The 27,409-nt window shown below is 33.5% G+C and overlaps 1 protein-coding gene across 9 annotated transcripts in view; it reads left to right on the forward strand.

Annotated features, from left to right (window-relative positions):
* Positions 1–27,409, forward strand: part of VPS13B (vacuolar protein sorting 13 homolog B) — a 748,802-nt gene that overhangs the window by 369,798 nt on the left and 351,595 nt on the right. For all 9 annotated transcript variants that reach the window (XM_055303543.1, XM_055303538.1, XM_055303542.1 and 6 more), the window contains one exon: positions 20,464–20,684. In XM_055303543.1, coding sequence (XP_055159518.1) covers positions 20,464–20,684 — 221 coding nt within the window. The remainder of the gene's footprint in view (positions 1–20,463; positions 20,685–27,409) is intronic.

A 27,409-nucleotide genomic window follows, 5' to 3' on the forward strand; every position in this document is an offset into this window, starting at 1 on the left:
TTTCTATTGAAATGTAGTTTTCTTAGGTTTGTCAGAAGTAGGAATGATTTTACGACCAGAAATGAATGTTGGTATTTAATAATATGAATATCATTATCATAAAATCATAGAATTCTGTTAGAAGGAACTTCTTTAGAGCTTTTCTTATGTAATGTTTGTCTTGATGCAAGGATTCTTTTTCCAGCATATTGGATATATCCATTATTTGATACTTGCTTTTGGTTATTGGCAGTTCTTTATTTATCACAACAGCTCTCGTATATCTAGCCTCATAAAATGAGCCTGGGATTGCTTCCTGTTTTTTGTTTTAACTCTGAAATAGGGGATCCCTGGGTGGCGCAGTGGTTTGGCGCCTGCCTTTGGCCCAGGGCTCGATCCTGGAGACCCGGGATCGAATCCCGCATCGGGCTCCCGGTGCATGGAGCCTGCTTCTCCCTCTGCCTATGTCTCTGTCCCTCTCTCTGTATGTGACTATCATAAATAAATAAATAAATATTTAAAAAAAAATAACTCTGAAATAGTTTTTATAAGATTTTATAAGATTCAAATAGTTTATTCTTTAATTTTTATCTTCTTGGCTTTGTTTGTTTGTTTTGTTTTTAGAGGGGAGGGAGGAGCAGAGGGAGAAGGAGAGAATCTCAAAAGGTAAGATGAGGAAAAACCATGATGTAGTACTATCATGGAAGACAAATGATTAAATCATTTTAAATATGGCAGAGCTGTTCAATAAGATAAGGGCTAGAAGATTTGAAAGGGATTTGACAATTTAGGTGATTGGTTTCTCTTATCACACATTTTCAGAGGACTGGTATTAATGCAGTTCAGATTATGGTGGCTTAAGGACTAAACAGAAAATGAAGATTTTTTTTTATTGAAATGTATTTGACATACAATATAATACTAGTTTTAGCTATTTGATAGTGATTTGATATTTTTTATACATTAAAAGAGACCACTGGTCTAACTACCATCAGTCACCATACAAAGCTATTACAATATTATTGTCTGTACTATATATTACATCCCCATGACTTGAAATTCATTTATAAGAGGAATTTTGTACCTCTTAATCCTCTTCACTATTTCACCCCTCTCCCTACTCTTCTCCTTTTGGTAATCACTAGTTTGTTTTTCTGTGTTGAGTCTTCTGTTTTATTTTATTTTCTCCATTTTTAGATTCTCTATATAAGTGAAATCATATATTTGTCTTTCTTGGACTGACTTATTTCATTTAGCATACTACCCTGTAGGTCCATATATGATGCTGCAATGGCAAGATATGCCTGTTTTTCATTTATCCTAGTAATATTCCATTACACACACACACACACACACACACACACACACACACACACACACACCACATTTTCTTTTCCATTCATCTATCATTAAACACTTAGGTTGCTTTTATATCTTTGCTATTGTGACTAATGCTGTGAATAACAAAGAGGTACATAGATCTTTTAGAATTAGCATTTTTATTTCCTTCAGATAAATACAGAAGAAGAATTGTTACAGCCCAAAGATTTTAGAAATTCATGTTACTGTGTTCATATTCTTAAGGTATTTTTTGCCATTCTCTTTGATTTCTTCATTGACTTATTGGGTTGTCTAATAGCATGTTTAGTCGCCATGTGTTTGTGCTATATCCATATTTTTTCTTGTAACCAATTTCTAGTTTTATACCTTTGTGGTTGGAAAAGATACTTGATGTAATTTTAGTCTTTTTGAGTTTATTAAGACTTGCTTTATATAGACTAATGCATTCTGTCCTGGAGAATGTTCCATGTGTAGTTGAAAGGGAGTATACTGCTTCTGCTTTTGGGTAGAATGTTTTCTATATATGTCTTTTAGTCTATCTGTTCTAATGTATCCTTTAAGGTCAGTGTTGCCTTGCTGATTTTTTGCCTGGGTTATCTCTTCATTGATATAAGTAGAGTATTAATGTCTCCTACTATTCCTTTTTTTTTTTTTTTGTCTCCTACTATTCTTAAACTGCTATTTCTATCTTTACTTCTTTTAGTATTTCCTCTATGTATTTAGGTGCTTCTATATTGGCTGTGTAAATATTTTTAATGTTTCATGCTCTTGTTGGATTGACTCATCATCATGTAATGCTCTCCCCAGTTTCTTTTCATTACTGTTTACATGGCATATCCTTTTCCATTCTCTCACTTTGAGTTTGTGTGTATCTTTAGATTTGAAGTGAGTCTCCTGTAGGCAGCTTATATGTGGGTTTTGTTTTTTAATTCATTCAGCCATTCTGTGTCTTTTGATGGGGGAGTTGAGTTCCTTTAAAGTAATTATTCATAGGTATATACTTATTGCCATTTTGTTTATTGTTTCCTGACTTCTTTTGTAGTTCCTCTCCATTCTTTTCTTCTTCTCTTTCTCTCTTATGTTTCAGTTTTCTATTAGTGTTAAATTTGGATTTACTTCTTTTTTTCTTTTGTGTATTTACTGTAAGTTTTTTCTTTGCAGTTACCATGAGATTTACATGTATTTTTTATTTATGTAACTGTCTGTTTAAGTTGATAGTAATTAATTTTGAATACGTTCCAAAGCTTTATATTTTTACTTTCCTCCATCTTATGTTTTATATTTTCGAATATACATTTTATATCACTTTATTTTATGTATCCCTAAACTTAATTATCATATTTTTACTTAATTTTACTACTTTTGTCTTTTACTCTTCATACTTGGTATCTCCACTACTTTTATTATGTATTTGCTTTTTATTAGAAGATTTTTACTTTTGTGTGTACTATTTTTTCTTATTAAACAGCACATTTTATTTTTAGGGTTAAATTTATCTTTTTAACATTTCTTATAAAGCTGTTTAGGAGTAAACTCCCTTTTGCTTGTTTGGAAAATTCTTAATCTCTCTGAATGATAACGTCTGGTTAGAGAATTCTTGGTTGGCCAGTTTTTCCTTTTAGTGATTTAAATGTGTCATGCCTGGCAGCCCGGGTGGCTCAGTGGTTTAGTGCTGCCTTCAGCCCAGGGCGTGATCCTGGAGACCCGGGATCGAGTCTCACGTCAGGCTCCCTGCATGGAGCCTACTTCTCTCTCTACCTGTGTCTCTGCCTCTCTCTCTGTGTGTGTGTCTCTTGAATAAATAAATAAAATCTTTTTAAATAAATAAATAAGTAAGTAAGTAAGTAAGTCATGCCACTTTTTGCTGGCCTATAAAGTTTCTGCCAAAATATCTGCTAACTGCCTAAGGGGTTTTCTCTGTATGTAATGTGTTAGTTTTTTCTTGTTACTTTTACTATTTTCTGTTTATCTTTTACCATTTATTACTTTTTAAGAAAGAGATTTATTTGAGAGAGAGTATGAGCAGGGGGAAGGACAGAGGGAGAAGGAGAGAGAGCATTTCCAATATTCTCCCTGCCAAGAGTGGAGCCAGATGCAGGGCTCAATCCCTTGACTTTGAGATCGTGACCTCAGCTGAAATCAAGAGTAGAGTCAAATGTCCAACTGACTGAGCCTCACAGGCACCCATACCTTTTACCATTTTAATTAAAATGTGCTTGGTGTGTTTCTCTTGGGGTTTGTCTTATTTCGGACCTCTCTGATCTTACTGGACCTGGATGTCTGTTTCCTTCCTTCCCCAGATTATGGATGTTTTTAGCCATTCTTTCTTCAAATAATTTTTCTTGACTCTTCTTGACTTTTTCTTGATTTTTCTCTCTCATCTCTTTCTGGGTCCTGGATAATGAGAATGTTACTCCACTTGATGTTGTCCCAGAGGTCCCTTAAGATCTCCTCACTTCTTTCATTCTTGTTTTATTTTTATGCTTTGTCTTTGTGTTTTCCATTCCTTTGTATTCTGGCTCACTGATCATGCTTCTGTTTCATCCATTCTGCTTTTGGACCCCTCTAGTGTACTTATAAGTTCAATTTTAATATCTGTTTCATGTTTTCTTATCTTCTCTTTGTTGAAGTTTTTGTTGTGTTCCTCCATTACTCAGATATGACCATTACTTTGAACACCATCTGGTAGGTTACATCTCTCCATTCATTTAGATCTTTTTCTGCTTATTTGCCTTGTTCTTTGGTTTGGAATACATTCCTCTGTCTATCATTTTGCTTCTCTGTCTGTATTAGATGAAGAGGCTACCTCCCTCAGCCTTGAAGCAGTAGTCTTGTATAGGAGCTGTTTTGTGTGTCCCAGAAGCTCTATCTCCTGTGTCTACGAGAGCTAGGCATGCTGTGGGCATCCCTCCTGTGGGCTGTTCATCCACTGGTTTTCATAGGGCTACAGCTGCTATGTGTGAAAGGTAGAGCGCTGGGTACTTACTTGGCCTGTTGTATCTTAACTCCTGCATGTAGAGAGTGGGCTTCCAGCCACTTGCCCGTCTTGGTTGTGGCTTGTTCTCTTGGTGGGTTGGGTGTGGCTTGGGTGTTTATCTGGCTTTTTTTACACTTTGGGTGCTACATGGGAATGGGAAGGGCACGAGGCTCACCCAGCTTGTTCATGGTGAGTGTTAGGCAGACCACACCCACCTATGGGTGCCAGCAACCTAGAAGGGATCCATCTAAAATGGTACTTGTTGACTCCTTCACTAACAAGATAGGATGAGATTGCAAAAATGGCTGTTGACAGCACTTCTGTCCACTGTTAAATCCTTGCAGGTTAATTAATTAATTTTTAAATTAATTAATTTATTTTCCTTGCAGATTTCTAGCTCTCTGGTAGCCACTTTTATATTAGTAAATGAGTCTCCCTCTCATATGGTCTAGGTGCTTTTTATTTCTTGCTTATGTGATAGATCATAGGGCAAATAGGTTTGTGGGCAAGCCCATTAAGAACAGATCTTTATTTCCTAATGTACTGTGATTCACCTGGTCTTAATCTTTATTGATTTTAAAAACTAGACAATTTAGACCTTGTCTTTACTGTTCCTGTCCCCTTTCCATCTAAAAGGTCAAGATTACTACTGTGGGACACAATCTTTAACTTTTCCATGGGGTGTTCTGTTTTTGTAGGATCCCTCCCACTTGTGCCTCATTTGGGGTGGTTTATGGGACAAGGCTGTGTCTGCCTCTTACATCTTTCTACATGTTTTCCTTTGTCTTTTGTGAGAAGGTGCTGCTCATCTAGTTCTCAGGTCCTTTTTAGAGGAAAACAATGCCATATATAGTTTTAAGTTGTGTCCATGGAAAAAGATGAGTTCAGGATATTCCTATGTTGCCATCTTGAACTCATGAAGAATTGATATAACAAATCTACAGTGTTTTTTATGTTATTTGAGAAAGAAGAGCGAGGGTGGTAATTAGATGTATATATGCCTTGATGTTTTTAGTTTTCAAGGGACAGAAATCAAGTCAGGATAATTTAAACAAAAAAGGTACTTAATGACTCATTTGCCTTGATGTTTTTAGTTTTCAAGGGACAGAAATCAAGTCAGGATAATTTAAACAAAAAGGTACTTAATGACTCCTCCTTTAGTCTGTTATAGAAAGCGACTGAGTTTTAGTTAAAATTTTGAGGTTAATCTCACCATTTGACTCCGGTGGTTATGAACACCATGTTTTTTTTTTTTTATTATTTTTTTTTTGAACACCATGTTTTAAATTAAAACTTTATTTTTATTTTCTTGTCCTCACAACACCTGTTAAATTTTTTCTTGCTCTTTGGTTTTGCTTGGTTATCCTTGTGAATTCTAGATCTCAATTAAAACTAAATTTATGATGGAATGGGCAGCCTGGGTGGCTCAGTGGTTTGTCGCCTGCCTTTGGCCAAGGACATGATGATCCCGGAGACCCAGGATTGAGTCCCACATCAGGGTCCCTGCATGGAGCCTGCTTCTCCCTCTGCCTGTGTCTATGCCTCTCTCTGTGTGTCTCATTAATAAATAAATAAAAATCTTTTAAAAAAATATGAGATGAACAACAAAGAACAGTTTCCTATGTAACTAAGGTTTTGTGCTTAAGAGCTTTTATTTTGATGGAAATATTTTAATATGTTGCAGTGTTTGTGTATATATGTTGTGAAACATAACCACCCTATGATTTAGAAAGGAAATTCAAACCCAGTACTTCCATAGAGAAAAATAGGCCACTCTCCCCACTGCTAGCTACTGCCCAGCCCCAGCCTCAGTATCCTTTTCTGTGTTCTTTGAACAAGTTTATCTCTGTACTATTGCAGGGCATTAGCAGATGCTACATATATGACTACTTCCTTCTTCATCTCTTCTCTCGCATTCTTTTTTCAGGCTTCCATGTACTTCACTTGCCAGGTCCTTCTGTTCTGTGCTCTTACTGCTTTTGACTCACCACTCCTAATAGTCCTATCCCAATTTTAATTATTTTCATTCAGACCTGATTTCCCTACTATGATGGAAAGGACAAGAAGCATATCTATCTCATTCACTGTGTTATTCCTATCATCTAGCATGATGACTGGCACAAAACAGGGCTCTCTAATTATAGAGTATGCTATTCAGCAAAAAGTTTTTGGTTAATATAAAAAAGTTTTTGGTTACTATAAAAAAAGAACTTTGAAAGTGAAAAGGTCAACATTTGACTTGTCTTCAAGTTCATAAATAATTGAAAAAATTCATCATTATGACTTAAAAAGTGAAAAAATTTACAAATGATCAATAGGTTGAACAAGAAAGGTTCTCATAGACTTCAGGTTTATTCTGTACTGAATTTGGACTTCTAAAGTTCAAAATAAGGAACTGTTTGTTGAAATGTGTCATCTGATTTCAGTTGCCATGGAAGGGCATTAGATTAGAGATGATCTCTAATATAGTCAGATCCAATCTGTGGAGGGTGTTTGGGTCAAAATCAACATCTTGAGTTTCATTAGCAAGTATTTGCAGTGAGGCTTGCAGATGTAATTTGCTACATCCAGCTCACACCTCTGAGCAGATGGGTTTCTACAGTATGCCTAGCAGAGGTTTGTTTTTTCTTCTTTGAAAGAGTTGCCTGCAACTTTAATAAAATATTTTGACAGAAATGGAATATTGAGATCATTTATAAATTAAAACTTTGCTATTGTTGGATTTAGTGAATTTTCATAGAAACTGATGTTAAAATTCTTGAACATCTATGAAAAACAGAAAGGCTATTTTGCCATGTAATTTTTTTCATCATACTGGTTTATATTATTCCACTTTTAATTTTTCATATCTTACTTTGATAAGTTTAATTTCTACTTGTTCTGAATGATGGTGATGTACTATAGTTTTTTTTTCCAGTTTTACTCAGTGTCTGTGACTTTAGTCTTTAATCCATATGTAAATGAAATACCTTGAGGAAAAGAAGTGGCTCAGAAAAGAGTTTTAAGATTTGTTCTTGATGTTGGTGCTGTTAAATAAATCCCTTAGAGATCATCGTGTATGTATTACAAATGAAGTTAAGCTGTTAAAATACCTAAGTGTAGTTAACATAATTGTTATATACATTGTTATCTTTTCAATGGCTCAATCCATCCTGCTACATCATTTGTTTAACTGTGGGTTCTGTGACTCTTTAAAGGCTTGAGAATGAACTTTATTTATTCCATATCAATCAGTTTTGTATTTTCCAACACCCCCCACCCCGGCCACACACACACACACAAAAACAAACTTATTTTAAAAACAAAACTAATGTGGCAGATCCAATGTGTCCTGTTTTTCCTTTAAAATAAAGTGTATAACTTATATTGACTTAAGAGCATAAAAATGTGGTTTTTAAATGATACCAAGGTAACATATTATTATTAAAGGACTTTTTAAAAATTGGGATATTAATTACATGTAGCATTGTGTAAGTTTAGCTATATAACATGTTGATTTGCTACATTTACATAATTGCAGTATGATTACCATTGAGGTGTCAGCTAACACTTCTGTAGGTCACCTAATTATTGTTCCTCTTTTGTGGTGAAAAGGTTTAATACCTAGTCTCTTAACTTTGAAACGTATAATATAGTATTATTGACCACAATCATTAAGTTGTGCATTAGGCCTCCAGAACTTCTCGTTGTTAAGTTTGTAATTAACATCATCTCCCCCAGTACTGCCCCCCACCCAGCCCTTGGCAACCACCATTCTACTCTATATTCTGTGAGTTCAGCTTATTTAGATTGCATATGCAAGTGATAACTAGTATTTGTCTTCCTCTCTCTGACTTGTGTACTTAAGTACATACTTATATACTTAGCATAATGTCTTCATTAAAGGAACTTTTTTAAGTAAGAATATACAGATGAAAAAAAGTCACTTTGGTTATAATCACTATTAACAGTTTAGTTTTGTATTTCTTCCTAGTGTTTGTTTATTCTTTCTATTTTGTGTGATAATTATATACAAACAATACAAACTTACCAGCATTGGGGTTTTTATTTTTTTACTGTACTGTCATGCACATTTCACATGGGCTTAAAATGTTTTAAATCCATTCCCATCTAAAAGTAAGAGGATTTTGGGATCCCTGGGTGGCGCAGCGGTTTTAGAGCCTGCCTTTGGCCCAGGGCATGATCCTGGAGACCCGGGATCGAATCCCACATCAGGCTCCCGGTGCATGGAGCCTGCTTCTCCCTCTGCCTATGTCTCTGCCTCTCTCTCTCTCTTTCTCTGTGTGTGACTATCATAAATAAATAAAAAAAAATTAAAAAAAAATAAAAGTAAGAGGATTTTTAAAAATCTGCCTTAACTCTTAGCGTTTAGTAAATGTGAACTTCCTCCTTTCTGTAAACCATATTTTCTCAGGTTACAAGGAAGAAAGTCAAGTTATCAGGAGAACATCAGAAACAATCTTTAGTGACCAAAGTTTGCCACACAGAGGGTTGAAGGTATATGAGGACTTAACAGTAGCTCTACTTACCCACTGATATGTTGTGCTGGGCTGTTTTCTACACTACTGTTCTTACATCTTTAAATGCCTTTTTTTTTTTAATGCCTTTTTTGAAGTACAGTTTACATTCATGACACTGACTCATTGTACGAGTACAGTTCAGTGATTTTTAGTGTATTTGTAAAGATAGGCAAACATCACCACAATACATTTTTGGAACATTTCTATCACCTCAAATTTTCTTTATGTCCATTTTGCGATTAATTCCTGTTTTATACTTTCCAGCCCTAAGCACCACTGATCTGATTTCTGTCTCCATAAACTTGCCATTTCTCATAATGGAATCATACCAAATGTGGTCTTCTGCATCTTTCTTAGTACTTTATATACATAGATCTCAGTGTACTCAGGGTACAGTGGATTTTTTCATTTAGTATAATATTTTTAAAGTCCATTCATGATGTAGCATGGATTAGTAGTTTGTATTGCTGAGAAACATTTATTTTGTGATCATACCACTCTTTATTAATTCAGCAGTTGATATTCAGTTGCATTGTTGCCAGTTTTTGACTATTATGATTAATGCTGGTATGAACATTGGGGTACTTGTTATATGGACAAATGTTATAATTTATCATGGATAGAGTCTTTGGAGTGGAATTACTGGATTTTTGCTTTTGTTGAACATTTCAGGAAATTGCCAGACACTTCAGAAGTGATAATACCATATTACATTCCACTATTAACATTAGTATTAGGGTTTTCTTCTAACATACCTTTGCCAGCATGTGGTATTCTTGCCATTCTAAGAAAGTATGGGGTACTTTACTGGGTTTTCATTTCTGTAATGACTAATGATATTGACTGTTTTTTCATATACAACTGTATATTTGCTTAGTGAAATGTATATTTAAATTATTTGTCAGTTTTTGAGTTATCCTCTTATTTTTGAGTTGTAAGGGTTCTTATATGTTCTAGATGCATGTCCTTTCTCAGGTATATTGTTTGCTAATATTTTCTTGTAGGTTGGGTGTTTTATTTGCATTTTCCTTTTAAATTCTGCATATGAGTGAAATCATATGATATTTGTCTGACTGACTCATGTTGCTTAGCATAATACCCTCTAGCTCTTTTCATGTCTTTGTAAATGGCAAGATTTCGTTCCTTTTTTATGACAGTTATAGTCCATTGTGTATGTATATCCCATCTTCATTATCCATTCATCAATTGATGGACACTTGCACTGTTTCCATAGTTTCATTTACATTTTCATAATAGTAAATTTTAAAACATAAATTTTAGAATTTGATAAAAAAAATCCTTTGTTAATCTTCTTTATTAATTGTGCTTTTGGTATCTTAGTTTTAGATCTTACAATTTCATATGTGGTCCATTTTGATGTATTGTTTTGTATACGGTGTAGTAAGAGTTAAGCGCCTTAAATTCATTTTATTGTATATGAATATTTAATTTTCCCCACACCATTTGTTCAAAACACGATAGTGTTTATGGAATTATCTTGGCATCTTTGCTGAAAAATCAGTCAACCATAAATCTAAGTTGTTTTTTTTTTTCCTGGACTCTCAATTTCATTCCATTGTTCTATACGCTATCTTTGTGCTTGTACCCCGCAATGTTGATTACTGTGGTCTTATATTATCTCTAAAATTATGTAATATAAATCATCCAACTTTTTTTATTTGAAATTATTTTGTCTATTTTAGGTTCTTTGCATTCTTATGCAAATTTGAACATTAGTTTATGGGTTTCTACAAAAAGTCTGTAGAGCCTTTGATAGGAATTGCATTTAATTTATAAATAAAGTATCAGTGATATTTGCCATCTTGACAATATTGAGACCTTCAATCTATGATCATAGAATATTTCTCCTTTTATATCTTCAATTTTATTCAGCAATTTGCAGATTTCTGTGTCTCACATGCTTTGTGTTCCTTTGTTAAGTTTTAAAAATGAATTTATTTGAACTTGCTGTGAATAGAATCATATTCTTATTTTCATATAGAAGTATAATTTTGTATATTTCCCTTATATCCTGGGATTTTACCGAACCTGTTTGTTCTGGTTGTTTTTAATGTAGATTCTCTGAAAATTTCTGTATATCTTTCTAATTTCTATGAACCATTTCATCTGCTTGTCCCTCTGTCTCTCTTTCTCTATCAAAATAAATAAATAAATAAATATTTAAATTGGTCATTGCTTTTTGTTGTCTGTTTATTTTTACTTTGTTTCCCTGACCTTCTTTTACTACTTCCTCTATTTTATTTTTATTTTTATTTATTTTTAACGATTTTATTTATTTATTCATGAGAAACACAGAGAGAGGCAGAGACACAGGCAGAGGGAGAAGCAGACTCCATGCAGGGAGCCTGATGCGGGACTCGATCTCGGGACTCCAGGATCACGCCCTGGGCCGAAGGCAGGTGCTAAACCGCTGAGCCACCCAGGGATCCCCCCTCCTCTATTTTAAATGTGTATTTTAGTGTACTATTTTATTTTCTCCATCAGTTTTTTTACTGTGTACTTTTTCAGTGGTGACTCTAGGGATTATGTTATGCATCTGTATTTATCACACTCTAACTCATATTTTAACTTAATTTTTGTGAATTATAGAAAATTTGTTCTAACATATTTCTATTTTCTGCCTCATTCTGTTCACACAGATTGCATTTCCATGAATCCTAACCCACCAGTGGTGTTTTATTTATTGCTCTGTATATAATCAATTGCCTTTTAAAAAACTAAGGAGAAATGGGAAATAATACATTTATAGGCTTTCATATTAACCCACATGTTGGTCATATCTAGTTCTTTTCATTTTTTGCTATGGGTTTGAATTAATACCTGATGGACTTACTTAAGTATTCTTAAGTATTTCTCATACGGCACTTTGCTAGTGATGAGTTCTCTTAGCCCTTATTTATCTTATTTATCTGAGATTGTTTTTATTTCATCTTAATATTTGGAATATAACTTTTCTGGATATAGGGTTTTTGCCTTGACAATTTATTATTTTCTTTATTGTATTTGAATATGATTTTTCACTACCTTCTTTTTTTCCCCACTTAGGTCCTTTTTTTTTTTTAAGTTTTTATTTAAATTCCAGTTAACATACAGTGTAATATTAGTTTCAGGTGTAGAATTTAGTGATTCAACACACAACACTCTGTGCTTAGCATAATAGTATACTCCTTAATCCCTATCACCTATTTAACTCAACCTCCCCACCACCCCAACCATCAGTGTATTCTCTATAGTTAAGAGTCTGTTACTTGCTTTGCCTCTGTATCTTACATGATTATTTGTTTTGCTTCTTAAATTCCACATGTGAAAAAAAAATTCCACATATGAATGAAATCATATGGTATTTGTCTTTCTCTGACTTATTTCACATAGCATAATACTTTCTAGCTCTATTCTTGTTGTTGCAAATGGCAAAATTTCATTCTTTTTGATGACTGAGTAGTATCTCATTATGTATGTATACATGCATACATACATACATACATACATACATCTTCTTTATCCATTCATCAGTCCATGGACATTTGGGCTCTTTCCATAATTTGGATATGTTGATAGTGCTGCCTTCTGATTTCCATTATTTTACATAAAAGTCAGCTTTTAATCGTGTTGATTTTCTACTATATGTAATGGTTTTTTTTTCCGCTTTCAGGAATTTCTCTGGTTGTTTAGTTTTCACCGATTTCTCTATGTTAAAGAGATGAATATATCAATCTAATTAATGTTAATTAATTAGAGTAATTTAATTGATATTAATATTCTCTATATTGAATCTCATGTGTTAGTATTCATCCTCTTTGGGCTTGGTTGAGCTATTTGGATGTTATTGTTAACACTATTAATCAATTTTAGGATTCTTCAACCATTGTTTCTTCAAATATTTTTCTGTTCTTTTCTCTGTTCTTTCCTCTGTTCTCTCCTTCTGTCTTGTGTTACATTTTTATCAGTATGCTTGATGTTTTTCAGGTCTCTTAAGTTTTTGTTCATTTTTCATTTTTTTTCATGTTGGATCATTTCTATTGATATGTCCTCCATTTAAAAAAAAATCTATGATTTACTTATTTGAGAGAGATAGAGACAGAGACAGAGTGCACACAGTAGTTGCGGAACGGCTGAGGGGAAGGGAGAGGAAGAGGGAAAGAATCCCAAGCAGACTTCATGCTGAGTGTGGAGTGGTACGCAGGGCTTGATCTAATGATATTGAGATCATGTCCTGAGCTAAAACAGAGTCAGTCACTTAACCTACTAATCCAACCAAGTGCCTTGATATGTCTTCTATTAATGAGTTCATAATCTTATTTTTCCTTAGACCTCCATGAATCTGGTATTGGGCTCTAAGTTTTTCATTTCTTTTTTTTTTTTATAATTGAAGCATAAACAATGTTATTACACTAGTTTCAGTGATACAGTATAATGATACAGCAATTCTGTTCTTTACTCAGTACTCCTCACAAAAAAATTTGTTCTTAATCCCCTTTATCTATGTCATCTGCTCCCACCCTCCTCTCTGGCAACTACCAGTTCCCTGTATTTAAGAGCCTGTTCTGTATTTGTCTTGTTTTCTTTGTTTCCTTGTTTTGTTTCTTAAATATGAGTGAAATCATATGGCACTTTTATTTCTTTGACTTATTTCACTTATCATAATACCCTCTATGTCCATCCATTATATCCAAATGCATGATCTCATTCTTTTTTATGGCTAATATTACAGTGTGTGTGTGTGTGTGTGTGTGCATACATGTGCATGTGGACACCACATTTTTTTTATCCATTTATATGTTGATGGACACTTAGGTTGCCTCCATGTCTTACCTCTTATAAATAGTGGTACAGTAAACATAGAGTAGCATATTCTTTTTGAGTTAGTGTTTTCTTTTCTCTGGATAAATACCCAATTGTGAACTTATTGGATCATATAGTATTTTAGTTTTTAGTTTTTTGAGGAACCTCCATAATGTTATCCACAGTGGCTGCACCAGTTTGCATTACCACTGGTAATGGTAATTACCAAAAGGAACAGCATATGAAGGTTCCTTTTTTGTCTACATCCTTGCCAACACCTGTTTCCTATATTTTTGACACATTTTGACAAGTATAAGATGACATCTCATCGTGGCTTTGATTTGCAGTTCCCTGATGATGAGTGATGTTGAGCATCTTTTCATGTATCTTTTGGCCATCTGGATGTCATCTTTGGAGAACTGTCTATTCATGTCTTTCACCCACTTTTAATTGAATTATTCATTTTCTGTGTGTGTCATATACATTCTTTCTGTATTTTGGATACTAACCCTTTTTTGGATATGTCATTTGCAAATATCTTCTCCCATTCTGTAGGTTGCTTTTTAGCTTCGTTGATTGTTTCCTTTGCCGTATAGAAGTTTTTTATTTTAATGTAGTCCGTGTAATTTACTTTGTTTTTGTTTCCCTTGCCTCTAGAGAAAGATCTAGAAAAAAGTTGCTATGGCAAAAGTCAGAGAAATTACTGCCTGTACTCTCTTCTAGGGTTTTAATGGTTTTAGGTCTTTAATCCATTTAAGGTTTATATTTGTGTTTGGTGTTAGAAAGTAGTCCACTTTCTTTCTTTTGCATGTAGCTGTCCAATTTCCCAGCACCATATATTGAAATTACTGTCTTCCCCATTGTATATTCTTGCCTCTTTTATCATAGATTAGTTGACCATATAGGCATGGGTTTATTTTTGGGCTATTTGTGTATATTTTTGTGTGAGTACCATACTCTTTTGATAACTACAGCTTTGTAGCATGTCTTGAAATCCAGTATTATGAAATCTGAAGCTTTGTTATTCTTTCTCAGGATTGTTTTGGCTTTTTGTATTTTCTGTAGTTCCAGTTATTTCGTTATTCTTTTTTCTAATTATGTGAAAAACACTGTTGGTATTTTGATAGGGATTGAACTGATTGCTTCCTGTAATATGGACATTTTAATAATATTAATGCTTCCAATCTATGAGTGTAGAATATTTTTGTTTATATTTTTGTTGTCTTCAGTGTCTTCAGTATTTTATAGTTTTCAGAGTACAGATCTTGCACCTCCTTGGTTTTTTATTCATAGGTGTTTTTTTGTGTGTGTGCAATTGCAAATGGTGGATTTTTTAATTTTTCACTTTCTTTGTTACTACTGTATAAAAATGCCAGCCATTTGTAGGTATTAATTTTGTATCCTGCCACTTTACTGAATTAATCTATGCTAATAGTTTTTTGGTGAAGTGTTTAGAATTTTCTATGTATATCATGTCATCTGCAAACAGTAACAGTTTAACTTCTTCTTTACCAGTATATATGCCTCTTCTTTTGGAGTTTGGACCTTTTGTGTTTTCATTTTTATTCGTCTCCATGCATTTTTTAATTCCTTCTTTGTTTCATTGTTGTTTAATATCATGTTGTTTCATCTCCATGTGTTTGTGTTTTTTGCAGTTTTGTTTTCATTAAGTTTATTTCTAGTTTCATATCATTATAAGAAAAGATGTGTGGTATGATTTGAGTCTTTTATTAAAAGCATTTTGAAAGGAATGTTTATTTTGATAATCGTGATGTTTACATATATTAACAAAACAGGGCCGATCTATACAAAAAGCTTTCACAAAATGCACATGGAAATGTGCAGGCCCTTTGCAGTAAAGATGCAGTTTGGGATGAAAAGGGCCATCCACAAATGGGCTCTGGTCAAGTGCTGTCTTCTCAAAACTGTTACTGAAGACTGTGCATCTGTCTCCTGCTTCCCCTTCTCGTTTCAGTCTTCTTACATTTATTGATGTTTTATGGCCTGGTATGTGATTTTGGAGAATGTTTCATGTGCAGTTGAAAAGAATGTGTTCTGTTGTTTTTGGATGAAATGCTCTGTATATATCTGTTATGTCCATGTGGTCCAGTGTGTCATTCAAACACATTGTTTCTTTAATGATTTTCTTCTGGATTATCTGTCCATTGATGAAAGTGGAGTGTTAATGTAGCCATCAATTTCTCTCCTTATGTCTGTTAATATTTGCTATATTCATTTAGGTGCTCCAGTGTTGGGTCAGTATATAGTTAAAATTGTTATATCCTCTTATTGGTTTGATATCTTTATCATTATGTAATGCCTTTATTGTCTCTTATTACACTCTTTGTTTTAAAGTCTTTTGTCGGGCAGCGCCGGTGGCTCAGTGGTTTAGCTCTGCCTTCAGCCCAAGGCCTGATGCTGGAGACCCAGGATTGAGTCCCAGGGCCTGATCCTGGAGACCCAGGATCAAGTCCCACGTCGGGCTCCCTGCATGGAGTCTGCTTCTCCCTCTGACTGTGTCTCTGCCTCTCTGTCTCTCTGTCTGTCTGTCTCTCTCTCTCTCTGTGTGTCTCTCATGAATAAATAAATAAAATCTTAAAAAAAAAAGTCTTTTGTCTGCTATTTCGGCTTTTTTCTTCTTACATTAACATGGTGAATGTTTTTCCATTCCTTCACGTTTAGTCTATATGTGTCTTAGGACTGAGGTGTGTCTCTTGTTGACAGCATATAGATAAGTATTGTTTTTTATCCATTTTGTCACACTATGTCTTTTGTTTGAAGCATTTAGGCCATTTACATTTCAAGTAATTATTGGTAGGTATGTACTTACTGCCATTTAAAAATTTTATTTTCTGGTTGTTTTGTAGTTCTTTGTTTCTTCTTCTCTTCCTTTGTGAATGCTGAGTATCTATTGTGTTATCTTTGGCTTTCTTTCTCTTCATTCTTTTGTGTAGCTCTCATAGGTTTTAAGTTTGTTGTTACCATGAGTTTCTTTATATAGCATCCTAAGTAAATAGTAGTCTATATTAATTTGATTGTCATTTAAGTTCAGACATGTTCTACCTAACAAGATCATCATTCATATTTGAAGGGGAAATAAAGAGATTCTAAGAGAAACAAGAGATAAAGGAGTTTATCATCACTAAACCAGCCTTAAAAGAAAATTTAAAGAGACCTCTTTAGGTGGAAAAGAAATGGCCATAATTAGACACTAGAAAATTATTAATAAGATGTAAACATGACAACATATACATATAATGAGGAGAAGGGAGTACAAAGGGAATAGAAGGGGAAAAATAAAAAAAGTTTATTTTTTAAGACTTTATTTATTTATTCATGAGAGACACAGAGAGAAGCAGAGACATAGGCAGAGGGAGAAGCAGACTCCCTTTGGGGAGCCTGATGTGCGACTCGATTCCAGGACCCTGGGATCACAACCTAAGCCACAGGCAGATGCTCAACCACTGAGCCACCCAGGCACCCCTGTTTTGTTTTTCTTAGAATGTGTGTGTTTTAATATCTTGACTGTTTTAAATAATGCTGTAGTAAATATAGAGGCTTATATATCTTTTCAAATTAGCGTTTTTTGTTTCTTTGGGTAAATAACTAGTAGTAGAATTATCATAAGTGAACTCTATTTTTAATTTTCTTTAGGAATCTCCATACGTTTTTTGTAGTGGCAACACCAGTTTGCATTCCCCTAAACATTGTACAAGGGTTCCCTTTTCTCCACATCCTCACCACCAATGAACTATTTCTTGTCTTTTAGATAATGGCCTTTCTTACTGGTGTGAAGTGATATCTATTTGTGCTTCTGATTTGCATTTCCCTGACGATTAGTGATATTGAGCATTTTTTTCACGTATCTGTTGGTCATTTGTATGTCTTCTTTGGAATACTATCTGTTCAGGTCTTCTGCTCATTGTTGTTGTTGTTTTTAGATTTTATTTATTTATTCATGAGAGACGCAGAGAGAGAGAGCAGAGACACAGAGGGAGAAGCAGGCTCCAAGCAGGAAGCCCGATGTGGGTCTTGATCCCAGAACTCCAGGATCACACCCTGAGCCAAAGGCAGACACTTAACTGCTGAACCACCCAGTCATCCCATCTCTGCTTGTTTTTAATTGTCAATTATTTGGGTTTTTTAGTGTTGAGTTAATATAATAAAGTTCCAAATCTAGAATTTCACTTGCAGGGCAAATAAATCTGTAGGTTACTCATTTTCATTTACCTCTCTTCTAGGCATCTTGGCTTCTCTCTTCCAGAAAATTGGTTATATTCATGTTATTTTTAATGCCTCATTCCTTGAAAGTACCTATTACTTAAATTAACATGACTTAGAAGTAACCCTTTACCTTAACTGTCTTTAATCAATTAAGTGCTAAGTGGTTTGGAAAAACAATGTTAGCGGTTTGGGCTTGTTTATATTTGCAGAATATAGTGTATCTGTCTCCAAAGTATTAATCTCACAGTAGATAGTAAAATATTTCTGTTATACCAATTCATATTTGAAGTAAGAAGGTGCCTGAGTCATACTGGGCTGTGGGACATAATGGAAAAAATTAGGAAGAGAAAATACTTTTTTTGTTTATTTCTGAAGACAGTTAACAATTAAGGTTAAGAAAGCAAAAAAAAAAAGTGAGAGTATCTCCAATATTATATTGTGTATATAATATATATATTGTTTTCTTTGTTTTTTAAAACAAGTTTTTTACCGTCTCCTTCTAAGTATTGTGCAAAGTCAGCAACATGTCATACAATGTAAGGAAATCCACATTGTATACTTTTAAAAATTTCTCTCAGTTGTCAATTAATATTACCTGACGAACTCCAGTGCCCTCTTCCTCATTTTTGACACATGAAGCCCACAATCTTACTGAGTTTCCTTTATATATTTATTTTTCCCCATAGCTCAGTCATATTCATGCTCTTTCAAATTTTTAAATCTGAATCAAATCAGTGTGTGTCATTTTCATGATCATTATTTTATTGGTATCATTTTCTCTGTCAAGAGAGTTTTCACAAATTCACACAGAAATGATATTATAAGTTTTGTTTTTCATTTTTTCTTGTTCTTTAGATTCTTTGAAAATTTCTAAATTCTGCCAGCAATAGTTTTATCTGAAATAAAACATGTTACAGCATTAGAACTTTAGAATTAAAATAAAATACTGGTCTCAGAATAGTTCGTGGTTCTGGCCTGCTACGGATGTCTAAACATATTTTGGAGAGTCCCTAGAACATTATATTCCCAGTGCTATAAATAGATAAGGTATTTTTATTTTGTGTGAACGTGTATGTAAAGGGAATACATATGCAGCTAATGATTTGCTATGTTTTGATCATTTTTTTCACAATGATTAATTGTGGGAATTTTTGTCATTATATGTTAAGATCTCAGCTTCTAGGTAGAGTGTGCTTTTTTAAAAAACAATCTGCAGACTAAATAAATGGATATAATGTATTCCTTTAAAAGATTCTCTTTAAGTCTTAGAATATGATAAAATGAATTATACTTTATTGGTCTCATTCCAAAGGAGAAGCAGGGACACATTGGAGATAGTACTAATATCAGGATTTTATTCTTAATTTAACAAATTTAAATTTGGTGCTCTTCATCCAACATACCCACCTTTTAGCATTTCTTGGATTACATCAAATTTGAAAAATTATATATATCTCGAGTTTTAAATATATAACCTGAAATCATTCCAGAATATTTTAAGACAAATTTGGCAGAGTTTATTTTGTAAAATAGCATGGAACTTTGTGTAGTTTTTAAAATAATTTTAGAATTAGTTACAGATGATTTAATGTTTGTCATTCTTTCTTGAGGGCAAATATTTTAAATCTTAAGACAGGCAGAGTACCACAGTGCTGACCACATACTATTATGCAATTTTCATTGTTTCCAGTCAAGTAATTATGGCCTACTATGTAGCTAGATATATTCTAGTATTTTGGTCTCAATTTCCAAGATTCTAATTTTAATCTTATGAACTATATTTGGTCCATACATTTTGAGTATTCAAACTTGTAAGAGTCTACCTTGTAGCATCTACTTAATATCACCATTCATAGTTCAAATGATTGCTTATATTCTGTGTGCGTGTGTGTGTGTACTATGATGCAGCTTGTAATTTACTTTGTATTTTTACTGTCATTGGAAAATAACCTGAATGTAAAAGTACAGTGTGATACTTGCTTCTAACTGTATAGTCATATCCAACACAGTGGAGGAAAAAAAAGACTTGAAGGTAATATTAGTTAATAGTTATTATTAGGAGTGGCAGGATTTTGACAAGTTTTGATTTTTCTTCTTGTATAATGTTTACTAGTTTGTTTAGGACTGGTTCTGATTTTTCTTTATATACTTTCTAATTTATTTCCAGTGAGGCACTAGTACTTTTCTAATTAGAAAATAAGTATATTTTCAATTTGCTTAAAAATAATTTAGCTACTTACAAAGATGTCTGCAATAGATATACTTACAAGTTCTAGTAGAATTGCAAAGTCAAAACTGTCATAAGAACCTATTCTGCATTAGTTGGCATCTCAAGAACAAATGTTAATAAGTATTTCAATACTGAGTATATTTCTAAAAATCATGCAACTGGTGAATTATTGAAACTACTTCTGAAACTAATGATGCATTTTATGTTGGCTAATTGAACTTAAATTTAAAATGATTTCACAAAGTACTTTACAGCTGCATTAAAAATGGTTTTACCTCATACTTTATATTAATTAATTAGTACTTGATACATAAATAAAAGAAAAAAGTATTAAAAAAAACTGTATTTTTATAGGACTATTTCACTACTCTCTTTGTTCTTATTACCAGGTAATGCTTTTCCTTGGACTATCAGCTTGCATCATTTCAGCATGTATACTCTTTTTGGAAAACAAGTGACATTTTGCCTAGTGGAACCTATGGGTTGTACCTCTACTCTAGCTGTTACATCTCAAAAACTACTTGCTACAGGACCTGATACAAGGCATTCATTTGTTGTCTGTCTCCATGTTGACCTAGAGTCACTTCAAATAAAATGCTCAAATCCTCAGGTTAGTATATTTGATTTATGAAAGGAAATTTAAAATAATAGGATTTAGGAACAATTGTTATCAATTTTGTAAAGGGTTTCTCTTCTGTTTAGTGTCCTAAATTATTTTTAACAGAGCCGTCAAGATCAGCATGGTTAGATAAGTATTGCTTTGAAGCTCTCTCAAGTTTTGTAATTTAAATTCTTCTGAAAATGTAATGGTGGCAGCATAAATGCATCTTTTGGCTGAAAGAATGAAATCAGTTGCAGATGTAAAGTGTTTAAACACTGAAGGACTACTTTATTATCAGACTGGAAGAGTCTATTAACATGATCAAATATAATTTTCAACCAGACTTCTTTTGCTCAACACATATTTAAAAAAAAAAAAGAGGACTGTTTACAATTTAAGAAATATAGTTTGCTAATCCCATAACATTTCAGTTGGTATAGGCCAAATGTGTTGAATTTTGTAGTGTTACAATTTTTTTTTAAGATTTTATTTATTTATTCATGAGGGACACAGAGAGAGGCAGAGACATAGGCAGAGGGAGAAGTAGGCTCCCTGCTCGATGCGGGACTCCGTTCCAGGACTTTAGGATCATGCATGAGCCAAAGGCGGACACTCAACTGCTGAGCCATCAAGGTGTCCCTATGGTGTTTTAAGTTAATATGAATTCCAATCTTCCAGTTTTATACAAATTATTGATTATATAAGTTAACTTGTTTCTTTAACCTTAAGCAGACTATGATATACTTTCTACATAGATTGTCAGTGTTGAATACTATTTGAATTATGTTTAAAAAAATTGTTTTAGATAGGTATTGGATCCTACAGGTCAGCATTGATAAATATATGTTTATCTCTGCAGCAGTGGTTATAAGCCACTAATGAAGCCGGTTCTTAGGGCGTGTTTTTTTTTAAGTGGGTTCCAATATTATTTCATATTTTATAGAGCCTCCTTACTGATACCATCTTTCTTTCTCCCCTTCTCCCTGCCTAGTTAATGGAGGATTAAAGGGACGTAATGGTTGCCAGATTTCCAAATATCATGTGAAATGGTACAATGTAAACTCTAGACTATGAACTGTTTCCCAATATACATTATAATCTCCTAAAATAACTACTGAAAATAAAATGCAGAAATACAAAGAGTTAAGGCCAAAGCCAGCAGATGTATTAAAATGGAATACCAAAAAATATTCAAATTATCTAAAGAAGTCAAGAAATGGTAACAGAGTTTCAAAACAGAAGATAGAAACAGCAATGAAATCTTGCCATTTGCAACAACATGGATGAAGCTAGAGTCTATTTTGCTAAGCAAAAGAAGTCAGAGAAAGGGAAATACCATATGATTTCACATGTATGTGGAATTTAAGAAACAAAACAGGTGAGCATAGGGGAAGGGGGAAAAAAAAGAGAGGCAAACCATAAGAAACACTTACCTATAGAGAACAAACTGAGGATAAATGGAGGGGAGTTGGAGTGAGGTGGGGGGAAATGGGATGGGCTGAATGGATTATGGGTATTAAGGAGAGTACTTGTGTGAGGAATTCTGCTCCTGAAACCAATTATTACCCTGTATGTTAACTAACTAGTATTTAAATAAAAACTTGTGATATAAATAAATTAAATAATGGAGGTAAGCTATTCTTACCACTGATGTTATGTGTTAATGATTTTAAGTAGGAGTGTTTAGACCACGAGTTAGCAGTCTAAAGCCTGCAGGCTGAAAACCCATTTTTTACATTTTGTCTGAGGTTGCTGTTATGCAGAATTAAGTAGGAGCACCAGAAAACAGTATGGCTCACAAAACCTAGAATATTTACTATCTGTCCTTTAACAGAAAGTTTGCTGACCCCCCATCCAGCTATTCCTATTAAGAGTCAAAGGTTTATAGAGCAAGACTCTGTTATATATTGCTTAAAAGGGAAGCACTTGAAATATTAAGAAACAAATAACAGTTGGAGAACAGCATAAGATGGCTGGTCCTGCTTATTTTCATGTTAGATTAACATAAGGAAAACATTATTTACCAGAAATAAATAATGACATGAATTAAATAAAAATGGTTAGAATTTAAAGAAAAAAAAAGATGAATCTATTCAGTACTACATAGTAGGAACTTTTATACAGTCTGTCTCAGCAAATATAAAACACCTAGATGAAAAGTTAAGTATGGAGATATAGAAAATACAAAAAGTAAGTACCACAGGCATAGTAGGAAGTTTTATAACGGCATTCTCAGCAATTGATAAAGCAACCAGATAAAAATAAATAATTGGAGATCCAGAAGAATGAAAAATATGGCGAACTCACCCTGATCTAATTGACATTTATAGAACATCGTATCTAACAAATATGGAATGCACATTTTTTTTCAGGTGTACATTGTCTCATTTTGTTAATGAGATCAAAATGTATTATCATAGTCAAAATATATTAGAAATCGGTGATAAACTATAGAAAAGCTGTATATATCTGAACAATAAATACACTTCAAAATTATGAATCAAAGGCAGAATCACTTGGACATAAGAAAATATCTTGATTGAATGACAATTTAAAAAGATAGTCTTCAGAGGAAAATATAATTTTATTTTTTATTTTTTAATTTTTTTGAAAATATAATTTTAAATATTTACATTATAAAGGAAGAAAGATCTTAAGTCATTCATTTAAGGTTCTACTCTAGAAAGCTAAGAAAAGAACAAGATAAACCCAGAATAAGTAGAAGGATAAAAATAATAAAGATAAAAGCAGCAATGACTGGTACAGTAAAAAGAGAGAGAGAGAGAGAGAGAGAGAAAGATAATATACAGATTACCAATATAGGGACTGAAGGAGGAGCATTATCACACAGATCCTATAGACTTTAAAAGAATAATAGAATATGAACAACTTTATGCCAGCAATTTAACAATTTAGATGAAATAGAAATTTTATACTGAAAAATAGCTGTATAAACAATGATACAAGAATAGAAAATCTGAATATCCTTATATATCTATAAGGGAAATGTGATATCAAAACAGGTTATAAAGAGAACTTTTAAAGCCCAAATGGTTGAATTTTGTCAAATAGTCAAGGAAAAAAAATAGGAAATTTTTACAATTTTTTTCCCCAGAGATATAAAGGATTCCTTCCCAAATTATTTTTGGAAGCCAGTATAATCCTATTACCAAATCTGGAAAAAGTCTTTACAAAAGAAGGAATTAGAAATCAATATCCCTCATAAAAATAGATGTAAAAATTCTTTACCAAATAGTAGCAAGTCAATATAGCAGTGTTTAAAAATGTTAATAAATTATAATAAAGTAGGATTCATCTCAGAAATTCAAGTTTGGTTTAATCAGAAATCAGGGCAGCCTGGGTGGCTCAGCGGTTCAGCACTGCCTTCAGCCCAGGGCCTGATCCTGGGGACCTGGGATCGAGTCTCACGTCAGGCTCCCTGCATGGAGCCTGCTTCTCCCTCTGCCTGTGTCTCTGCGTGTCTCTCTCTCTCTCTCTCTCTCTCTCTCTCTCTCTCTCTCTGTCTCTCATGAATAAATAAATAAAATCTTTTTAAAAAATTGGAGAATCAATTCAGAAAAATTCTGTTAAAAAATATTCAGAAATCATTTGGTAGAATTCACTATTCTTGAGAGTTGAGAAAAATCCTATGATAATTTCCATAGATACAGGTAAACATTTGACAAAATTTAACCACCCATTTGTGATTAGAAACTCTCAGCAAATTACAAATATTAAAGAATTTTTCAAACTATTAAAGGATATATGTTGGAAATCAATTATCCTACTCAATTATCATACTGAATTGAATTGTTTTCCACTAAAATATGAAAAAAACCTAAAAGCCTCTTTTTGCTACTTGCTCTGTATCATACTGAATGCCCTAGCCATTCCAATAAACCCAACAAAGGAAATAAAAAGACATAAGGAAAGAAGTAAAGGTTTTTCTATTTTTTGTGATAAAATATTTTCTAGAAAATCCTATCAGAATTAACAACCTGTTATTGGAACTAATAAAACTATCAAGGTTGTAGAGATGAGACAAGAGTCATGAATAAAAATCAGTTATATTTTTATATAGTAGCAGCAAACAATTGGAAAATGAAATGAATATGTTCCATTTATATTGGTGCCTGGAAACATAAATGTATATAACTAAAGATGTCCAAGTCCTTGACCTTGAAAACCAGAAAGCATTGCTAGGAGAATTTAAAGAACACCTAACTGGAGAAATACATCTGTTCATAGATTGGATGAGTCAATATTGTCCAAAAGGGAGCTCTCCAAATTGATCTTGATATTGGGCTTAATCAAGTTTAAAAACATTTTCTCTTTGAAAGACACATTAAGATAGCAGAAAGCTATACATTAGGAGAACATTTTTTTTGTAAAGGTTTATTTGAGAGCGCGTGCACAAGTGTGCGCAAGTTTGGCGAGGGGCAAAGGAAGAGGGATAGAGAGAACCTCAAGCAGACTCCCTGCTGAGCAGGGAGCTCATTGCAGGGCTAAATTCCATGACTCTGAGATCATGACCTGAGCTGAATTCAAGAGCCAAATATTTAACCAACTGAGCCATGCAGGCATTCCTCGGAGAACGTGTTTGTAAAATATTTGTTAAGGGTTGCCTAAGTGGCTAAGGTAGTTTAGTGCCTGACTTTGGCTCAGGTCATGATCTCAAGGTCCTGGGCTTGAGCCCTGCTTTGGGAATCCCTGCTCAGCAGGGAGTCTGGCTTCTCTTTCTTCCCTCCCCCTGCTTGTTTGTGCATGTGCTCCTTCAAATAAATAAAATCTTTAAAAAATAAAATATTTGTCAAACTGTTATCCAGGATATTTAAAGAATGCTTTCTGCTGGGTAATGTGACAACAAAGAACAGTTAAAACAAACAAACAAACAAACAAACAAACATGAAGACAAACCCCAGGGCTATGACTTCAACAGACATTCACCACAGAAGATGTCACTAGTCATTAAGCGCATCAAGCAGTGGTCATCATCATTATTTGTCAGGGAAAAACAAATTAAAGCATGAATAGAGAATCCACTATACATCAATTAGATTGGCTAAAATAAAAATTATGAACATTGTGAATCATCTAGAACTCTTTGTATTCTGCTGCTGGGAATGTAAAAATTATACAGCTTTGGAAACAACTTGGAAATTCCTGAAAAAGAATAACTTGCACTTAGCTTATGACCTGGTAGTTCCTCCCTAAGTTTTTCTTCAGAACAAACAAAAATATATGTGCTTGCAGAGACTTTCATACATATGTATTTGGCAGCTTTATTTGTATAGCCCCAAACTGAACACAACCCAAATGTTTATCAATAGATGAATAATTAAACACATTATGGCCTATCCTACAATGTAATACTACTCAGTCATTAAAAGGACTGAATTATTGATAAAATACAGCATCATGTATGAATATTGTAATCACCATGCCAAATGAAGAAAGACAAAAAAAGAGTATATATTGTATAATTACATATATATAAAATGTTTATGTATTTTTTATCTTTATATATAAAAATTACATATATATAAAATGTTAGAGTATGCGGACCTCTATATTGTAACATAAAGGTTCCTTGTTGCCTGGAGAAGGGAGAGAAGGAGGAGAGACTGATCCTAAGAACAAATTACCAAAGGAGATAAGAAACTTCTAGAGAAAATAGAAAAAAAATTTTGTATTCATAATTTATATTTGTAGTAGCTTAATCCCTATATGATAGCCAACTACTACTTGGAGTTAACTGCTAGAGGCCTTCTATTTTAGAAACTTATGAATATCATTTTAGCCTTGAGAGGATTGTCCTACTCTACATATTCTGGATATCCGTAGCCGTCCTAGCTGAGAATGAATTTTATTACCATTATTGTTTAACCTGGGAAACCACTATTAATCTTTTTTAAAAAGTTTCTTTTACTTTGAGATACTTAATAGTATTGTGATTTCTATGGACTCTTATTAAATGTGATGTATGTGGCTTAAACCTAGAGCTCTCAAATATCTTTATTAGATATCCACTTTACTTGGAATGGAGCTCAGGGTTTGTTGTTTTTAAATGTAAACTGCTTCTAAGCAAAGTCATCACCTAAATAGAGCTTAGTTTTGGTCTGGTAGTTCCTTCTCATGTCTACTTCCTCTTTTTGTCCTTACCTCCATCACCTGGATTCCAGGGCCTCCTTGCTGTTACTCCTCAAATGCCAAGACCTTTTATTTTTGAGAATTAAACTGAGGCCCTATGAACCTCATCTTTCAAGAATCCCTTACTCACAATGTAATAATTCGTACTATATTCATTTAATTCAACTTTGTCTTCATAAGTCCTCATAAACCAACTTCTGTTTAATTATTACCAGCTTTAATACTCTTTTATATCTTTGTGTGCCAGATTAACCTAAATTTTAAAGATTAAAAAACTGGGTGGCCTAGTTGATTGAGTGTCAGACTCTTGATCTTGGCTCAGGTCTTGATCTCATGGTTGTTAGTTCAACCCCTGTGTTGGGCTCCATGCTGAGCATGAAACCTATTTTAAAAAGAAAAGAAAGACTCCAAGTAAACCTCTTTCTCAGGAGTGGTTACTTTAGTATAGGTTTCCAGACTCCCTCTGGATACTGTGAGACAGGAAACCACCAAAATCCTAAAGGAAAACAACAGCAGTAATGCCTTTGACATTGGCTGTAGTGACTTCCTGCTAGACATGACTCTGGAGGTAAGCAAAACAAGAG

The sequence above is a fragment of the Nyctereutes procyonoides genome, unplaced genomic scaffold (assembly GCF_905146905.1).
Source record: "Nyctereutes procyonoides isolate TBG_1078 unplaced genomic scaffold, NYPRO_anot_genome, whole genome shotgun sequence".
Lineage (NCBI taxonomy): Eukaryota > Metazoa > Chordata > Mammalia > Carnivora > Canidae > Nyctereutes > Nyctereutes procyonoides.